Source organism: Priapulus caudatus, unplaced genomic scaffold (genome assembly GCF_000485595.1).
Source record: "Priapulus caudatus unplaced genomic scaffold, Priapulus_caudatus-5.0.1 Scaffold3024, whole genome shotgun sequence".
Lineage (NCBI taxonomy): Eukaryota > Metazoa > Priapulida > Priapulimorpha > Priapulimorphida > Priapulidae > Priapulus > Priapulus caudatus.
In genome coordinates, this window is record NW_014580085.1 from 789 (window position 1) to 8,809 (window position 8,021).

The window sequence follows — 8,021 nt, forward strand, 5'->3', positions numbered from 1 at the left end:
CTCCCTCTCTGTCCATCTCTCCCACTTGGGCTTCAATTCGTATGTTCAATTGCCGCCGATATAGGCAGTTTTATTTTCGCTTTGATAAAAAGCTACACGTAGCTATAGAAACACTGAATTCGTGGAATGAACGTGAATGTTTTGCACTGAATGTTCGAGAAACAAAAATAAAAGGTAGAGGAAGGTAAGGTAGGTGAGAGACAGGGGTCAAGGAGGTAAAGAAGAAGGGGAGGAGGTGGAGATGTAGATGCGGAGAAGGGGATGATAGGGAAAAAGTGGAGATGGTAGATGAAGGTAAGAATATGGAAGAGGTAGAGGTAGAGAATAAGGAAAGGGTAGGAGTTAGAAAGAGAGGAAGAAAGAGGGGGAGGTGCAGAAATTCCTCTACCTCTATTTCATCCACCTTTCCCTGCTTTACCTGCTCCCCTGATCTACCTTTGTATGGGTTCATACGATACTGTGAATGATATTGCTGTGTGTTTAAAATGAGCTACGTTTCATGCTAAAAGATGTATTCATGAACCAAACAATGGTACTTTCCGTTGTCGGAGAGGGATTTTTTAAATCGACACGTGATTTCACAAATCCAACATAACTCATTGAGCCAAACATATATACTGACTTCCCCTGCAGCAAAACACAGCTCTGGAGCAACGAACGGCATACTAGTGGGCTTCGTAATCTTTATGTCAATGCAAAACAAGAAGGAGCCATGTCGGCTGCAGGAAAGGGTCATCACGTTCGAGTCAACATGTCAGCTCGTCTGTGATAACTGGGTAAAACGGATCCGACGTATCATAGAAGGTGGGCGTAACACATAGAGTTGTATAAATATACTACTCTATATATAACTAATATATAGGGGGTCTAATATATAACTCTATGGCGTAACATCAGGTGTGTCATAATATAGACTATTATATACTATTACATACTAGATATCTATATTATATTATGACACTCCTGGTAACATCATATACTGACACTCCTGCCAACATGTGCATATCAAACAGTTACTACATAGTGTGTACTACATAATAATGAGACTGTTTAGTACCTATAGATGCTGTTACGTATAGATATGTTTAGTATAGAGATATCAAGAGTACATAATGGGAGATATTATGGGAGATATTATCTCCCATTATGTACTCTTGGAGATATTTACTGTCTAGCAAATATGCACCAGCTTCAGTGAGCATAGTGAGCATTCTAAGCATGCGTTCTCAATAATCAGTATTCGATATAATATAATCAGGAGTAAGATAATATAGGATATCCTATAGGGATCCATAATAGATCTATTATTATTCACTCCTGATATAATCATTTAATTGGCTACGACAGTGCCTAAAAGATTAAGTATAATACTATCAATAAATAACACCGTCACCGGAGAGACTATATTCAACATGGCAATGCTACATTGATTTTATTTCGTATGCACAGATTTAGGCCGTAGACCAAAAACTCTGAAGGTATTCATCCAGCCATTTGCTGGAAATGGCAAGGGCAAAGAATGTTACAAAAGGGTGGTGGCGCCACTGTTCCAATCTGCCGACATCGAAACAGACATTACAGGTATCGCTGCGACTGCAATCTTATTTGCATGTTTATCATTAAAAAAATCACTGCAATATTATATATATATATATATTATGTATATTAAGCTAATGAACCTGTATTTTGTCACGTAATTTGCTATTATCTTATATGTTAAATCTTTTCTGTTATCTTCAAGAGGACAGGTTATCAGTGTTCGAAAAAACCCAAGATGATGATCCATTTGTGCAGTGCATCAATCATATGGACATGAGCAAATATGATGGGTACTGATATCTCACTTTCTGTCTACAAATGTATATATAATATGTGCGTGCGTGCGTGCGTGTATCTGTGTAACGTACATACATATTCTATGTATTAATCTGATTTATATCTGTAAATAAGAGGACATTCGACAGTGTTGAAGGTCCTGAAAACATCTTAATTAATATTGTTACCCACAGAATAGTGTGTGTAGGAGGAGACACAACTGTGCTGAAGGTGGTCAGTGCTCTCCTCCTCCTCAAGCAAGTAGACCAGGAGATAGCAGTAGCAAAGGGCTTCACCCCTAAGAAAGTCAACATGCCCATCGGCATCATTCCTACCGGTGAGGAAATGGTTACTGAATGAAATCGGTCGGGCTATGTGATTCGGACTAGTTACGAATCACAATATTTAGTGTTTAATGTGTATATTGTGAACCATGTTGTGTGTGCCTTAATGGTGTAGCTCCTTTCGCATGTCCAGTATGTATGTTCCATATATGTATGTAAGTTCCAGTATGTATGTATCATATGTATGTTTCATATATATATGTATGTTTCAGTATGTATGTATGTTGCAGTTCGCATGTTCAGGGTACTGCTGAGAACGTTGGTAACGAACCCTCAGTGACTAGACCATCAGTGATCACAATTTGGCAAATGCTTTTATGCCGTAAAGCCACATTGTGAGGTTATTTATTATATTAACAGGTGGTGTGAACACTATAGTGTGCTCCTGTCAAGGTGTGGCTGATGCTACTACAGCTGCTCTTCACATAATACTAGGCAAGTAGAGGAATGGTTTAAGGTTGTCACATAAGGAATTTTAAGAGGGATTTAATAACTACCTTAATAACCTCCCTATCTTCTAACCTGTCTCCTATAACAACCCAGGATCATGAACTCCATCCGACCATATATCGATCGATGTAAATGTATTAGTTTATCACCCCACTCTCTATTCTTGCTCTGGCTCATCTTACGATTCCTTTCCTTTCTGGTCCGCTACGACCGCTCTCGTGAGCAAGGCCTACTACGCAAACACTCAACGAGGCACAAGTGCACATGCACGCACGCACACACTAGGCCTCCAGTATTTTTTTATGGCTTCATAATAATGGATAATGATGGATAATAATGATGGATAATTATGGCTTCATAATAATGGTTACAGGTACATATGCCACTGACTAAAATGGCAGTTTATAAACGTATGACATTACGTGCTGTTACTATTCCTGCAGGCCACTCTCAGAGAGTAGACATTAGCTCTCAGTATGGTCGGCGACCAGTTTCCTACACTTCCACTTTAACTGCAGCTATGGCTACAGTGGAAAGGTGCTATCATTTTGTTAACGGTAACCAATCATGATTGGGGTTTGGTTTCATGAACCAAAATGAATCCCCTTTATCGAACTAAGAAATGAACATGAGTTTTCCACCGCCATAGGTTTCTCTACAGGTTTTATTCTTTGCCCTACGATACTCTAATTATTGCGTTTCTTGTAAGTTATTCGATCTGCTCGTAGGCGTTGTGTCACCGTTATTTTGTCTCAATCTAAAGTTATGAACTAAGTAGACAGTTATGAATATAAATACCTTTTTCCTATTAGATATAAATGGATCGGGAAGAAGAGAATACAGGCAGCATTTCTGAAGGCGCTCACGCATGCCAAGTTTCAGAGCTTTATGATTTGTGAAGTGAGCTACATTCCCCAGAGGAGATTAAAAAAAACCCGGCCGAAATAGAGGCTGTGACATGCCGAACAGGGTGAGTGATAAATATTTCAACTCAATTTAAGTAAACCCCTCTGCTTGATGATTGATGGCAACAAATCATTGTTACTATATGCGGAAAATACACACGCACGCACGCACGCACACACAAGTGGTGACCTTAGTTGATGGTGATATCAGCAAACATGACCTGCAAACTCCTGATGGACATTTTCTCACAGACGCCAATTTACTCACATTAATTTACAGGTTATGCTATCGTATCCTCTTTATCACACACCCCTAAAAATATATGCATTTCTTGTCATTCCTGTATGTCTACAGATTGATAGTAATTTCCATATCTACCGAGATCGGCAATGTAGGGTACATCAATCGCATTGCAGCTGCAGCGTGTGCGCAGAGGTTGAACCTGAGAGTCCGACCGGCAGCATTAACTACGACCTTCTGATTGACCCTGAGGATGCATTGTCAGCCTCTAGTACCAGCACCGTGATCCCGGGTGAGTGCACTCTGGCATTAGGAGAGACAGAAAGTTAGTCTTCTGTCTAGTTCTAGTTTAGAAAATTACTTGAGAAAATTTGAAAATTAGTATAGAAAATTAGTTCTCGTTTAAAAAATTAGAGAGAGAGAAATAGAAAATTAGGGAAAGAGGATTAATGATCGCAGGGACAATACAAGCACAAGTTTATCTATGCCATTTTTCTACTGTCCCTGACGAAGTACGATGCAAAATATAGGGGGGGGGCATCTGTTCATCAGGGTATCATTACAATGCCGTCCGTGATCAGATACTCTGTAACATTTAATTAAAATAAGTGGACTATGCTCGCTGAGCAGTTTGCGACTGACTCTTGAGCCTAGTGCTCATTTGCCAACGTGATTTCATTATATTGATTAAAAGAAATGCATCTATTGAACAAACACCTTTTTATGTTCCTTGACTCTCTACTGTAGGTATCACAAGTGTGCTGCTGTATTAAACAGCTACAGATTTTGTTACGACTGTACGACTTATTACTCATGCATCATTGTTCAATCAGATCTGACTAAGGATGAAGACCCGTGGAAGCTTGTGAGAGGCCCCTTCATTAACGTTACTATTTACACAACACCTGGCCTATGCTCAATGGCACCTCTGGGTAAGTTATGTTATCCCCCGGGGGGGGGGGGCACTCCCATTGTTAAGGGTACTGGGGACGTGGCGCTGGACAGGGTATGTTTTCCGAACATCGTTATTGGCACAGGCCCACAGGGTATATTTTCCGAACATCATTATTGGCACAGGGTTATCTAGATACCGCCAGCAAGCAAGCTGATATTGGCACAGGGTTATCTAGATACCCCCAGCAAGCAAGCTGATATTGGCACAGGGTTATCTAGATACCCCCAGCAAGCAAGCTGATATTGACACAGGGTTATCTAGATACCCCCAGCAAGCAAGCTGATATTGGCACAGGGTTATCCAGAGATCGAGTCATGATACAAGATTGCGTGGCACAGCTTTGCTGTTGATCCTGAGTGGCGTCACTGGCGTGTGAGTGCTGCGCGCGGATAAGATGCGCAGGATAAGACGCAGATCAGACGCGCAGTTCCGCGGGATATGCGCACGCGACCGCGGGGATGTTCAAGTATGAAGTGCTGGCCGCAGTGGAGAAGTGCGCCAATTTTTAGGCCCGGCGCACGTCTCCACAGCGGTCAGCGGATGATCTGTAACAACTGGTCTACACTGGCAAACTTTGGAAAACTTTTCTTGGCAAACTCGGAGTTTGCTCGAGTTTGCTCGTTTGCAAACTAAAGTTTGCTAGTGTAGACAGGGCTTTAAGGGTACTGGGGACGTGGCGCTGGACAAGGTATGTTTTCCGAACATCGTTATTGGCACAGGGTATATTTTCCGAACATCATTATTGGCACAGGGTTATCTAGATACCCCCAGCAAGCAAGCTGATATTGGCACAGGGTTATCCAGAGATCGAGTCATGATACAAGATTGCGTGGCACAGCTTTGCTGTTGATCCTGAGTGGCGTGTGAGTGCTGCGCGCGGATAAGACGCGCGGATGAGACGCGCAGTTCTGTGGGATATGTGCACGCGACCACAGGGATGTTCAAGTATGAAGTGCTGGCCGCAGTGGAGAAGTGCGCCAATTTTTAGGCCCGGCGCACGTCTCCACAGCGGTCAGCGGATGATCTGTAGTTTTATGATCTGTAGTCTCGATTTTCCATGACTGTATAGTGTGGAACAATAAATTTGGACAGGACATAACCGAAGTGTGCAATATTGCAACAGGGTATACTATTTAGTGCACTATATTGGGGCAGGGTGTATTTTACGGTGCAAAGCGGTCTGCAACAGGGTCAGGTTTTCAAGGTCCCCGAGGCAACCCCCTACCCAGTTCCGAGGCGAGTGCCCCCCCCGTGTGTTATCTCGCTTAGGTGACTAGATGGCACATAAGGCAGTGACAAGGCCTCTGGGTATGAATTTACCTAAGTCTTGGTATGTGTGGCCAGTGTAGTTTTCACGTGACGAATCAGAAACCATTTAATAGGGCTCGGATAATTATTATAGTTCTACATGTTTTTTATGCCAAGCTTTTCATAGCACTTTTGACTAGTATATATTATATGTGTGTGTGTGTGTGTGTGCGTGTGCGTGAGTGCGTGCGTGCGTGCGTGCATGTGTGTGGAGTCAAAAATTCTGGGTTGTCATAGCATGATGCATGATGCATGATGTCTACAGTCACAAAAAATAACTGACCATTGGGAAGTGCTAACTTATACTACTAGTGTTACATACCGCTTCAGGTCTGTCCAAGTTCACACACCTGGCGGATGGGTGCGTGGACCTGGTGCTGGTGAGAAATGTGGAGAGGAAGAATTTTATTCGCCATTTGAAACGCCATGGCAGCGCTAAGAACCAGGTTATTATTATTATTATTATTATTATTAAATTTGTATTGCCTGTAATTCAAATAGAAATACTGTTCAATGTACTGAAGATAGTCTTTCTCATGGAGAACAAATCTGATAGATGCAACAGATAAGGTGAAAGGACGAAGGTACCAGGTAGAGTGGACGAGGGAGCCTAATGTAACAGAAGTGCTCATTAGCTATTACAAGTTGGAGCGTTATACAACGTGATACTATTATGATCTTGTCACACAGAACCTCCACAGATTCGTTCGTTATACTAGAATTTTGCATCCTTGAATGTTAGCTGCAAAATCTTCTCAATTCAAAACATGACAAAACAAAAAGAGGATTAAAACATGACACTATTGTATGTCTTTCTGTCTGTGCTGGCTACGGTATTCGCAACTATGAATTTAAGCTAATCACTCAAAATTTACAAAACGTTTTTTTCTTGGGATCAAAGAAAAAATGCCATATATCATGAGGATAATTAACGGGTTTATTGCGAAATTGTTGCTCAGAAACGCTCAATCTGAAAAAAAAGATAAATAATAATGAAACTATAATAGTGAAACGTCTCGATTGAATGCGCAGTTTGACTTCGATTTCATTGAGACACATCGAGTGAAGGCAGTTCAGTTCAGACAGATATCAGACTCTGACCGCTGGCTCCACTACAGTGAACCTTTCGATGCCTTCACCCACTCCTCCCCACACAGACGACGACCATCCACGGCAGGTATGCGTGCGTGCGTGCGTGCACGCGTGCTCTCTATCTTATCGCTAGATGAACGCGACTGTCTGGATGTGACGCACTGACGTGAGTGCGTGTGTGCGTGTGTGCGTGCGTGCGTGCGTGCGTGCGTGCGTGTGTGCGCACACAGCCTCGTGAGTGTGCATACACGTGTGCCGCCAATGTGTGTTCCATTCCAATTCAATTTCCATGGCCCATCTCGAAAAAATTCCAAATCAAAATTTGTAGAAATACAAGAATTCGTAGATAGTAGATACGATAGAAGTGTGTTTCTGCGAGAATCAGAATGGCTTATCGTCCTTTATTTCTCAGTGATGGAAATGTCGGTAGCAGATGATGCGATAGGCGTGGACGGAACAGAAGATGCGATGCAGCCTGGTCAGCAACGTGCATCTAGAGATGGGCTTAGCAATCTGAGGGTAACACGTCAGAAACCAGAGAACTGCGTCATTTATCACTTAATAGTGATACCATAGTGATACCATGGTGATACCATAGTGATACCATATAATAGTGATACCATATAATAGTGATACTATAGTGATACCATAGTGATACCATGGTGATACCATAGTGATACCATATAATAGTGATACCATGGTGATACCATATAATAGTGATACCATAGTGATACCATAGTGATACCATAGTGATACCATATAATAGTGATACTATAGTGATACCATAGTGATACCATATAATAGTGATACCATGGTGATACCATAGTGATACCATATAATAGTGATACTATGGTGATACCATAGTGATACCATATAATAGTGATACCATGGTGATACCATAGTGATACCAT

At 41.7% G+C, this 8,021-nt stretch overlaps 2 protein-coding genes across 2 annotated transcripts in view; both read left to right on the forward strand.

Moving 5' to 3' along the window:
• The first annotated feature begins 281 nt into the window (after window positions 1-281).
• LOC106819241 (ceramide kinase-like) lies at window positions 282-2,602 on the forward strand. Its single transcript, XM_014823886.1, has 6 exons — window positions 282-294; window positions 634-804; window positions 1,450-1,581; window positions 1,742-1,829; window positions 2,010-2,152; window positions 2,520-2,602. The coding sequence occupies exons 1-6, from the start codon at window positions 282-284 to the stop codon at window positions 2,600-2,602; spliced, it is 630 nt and encodes a 209-aa protein (XP_014679372.1).
• A 952-nt stretch (window positions 2,603-3,554) lies between these two features.
• Window positions 3,555-8,021, forward strand: part of LOC106819244 — a 5,460-nt gene continuing 993 nt past the window's right edge. Inside the window, exons 1-6 of the mRNA XM_014823890.1 lie at window positions 3,555-3,579; window positions 3,870-4,047; window positions 4,589-4,687; window positions 6,349-6,464; window positions 7,051-7,195; window positions 7,523-7,555. Coding sequence (XP_014679376.1) covers window positions 3,568-3,579; window positions 3,870-4,047; window positions 4,589-4,687; window positions 6,349-6,464; window positions 7,051-7,195; window positions 7,523-7,555 — 583 coding nt within the window. The 5' untranslated portion in view covers window positions 3,555-3,567. The remainder of the gene's footprint in view (window positions 3,580-3,869; window positions 4,048-4,588; window positions 4,688-6,348; window positions 6,465-7,050; window positions 7,196-7,522; window positions 7,556-8,021) is intronic.

Coding starts and splice junctions, on each gene's coding strand:
- LOC106819241 (XM_014823886.1), top strand. Junction 1,830..2,009: donor GACATGAGCAAATATGATGG/GTACTGATATCT, acceptor TGTTACCCACAG/AATAGTGTGTGTAGGAGGAG. Junction 2,153..2,519: donor CATCGGCATCATTCCTACCG/GTGAGGAAATGG, acceptor TTATATTAACAG/GTGGTGTGAACACTATAGTG.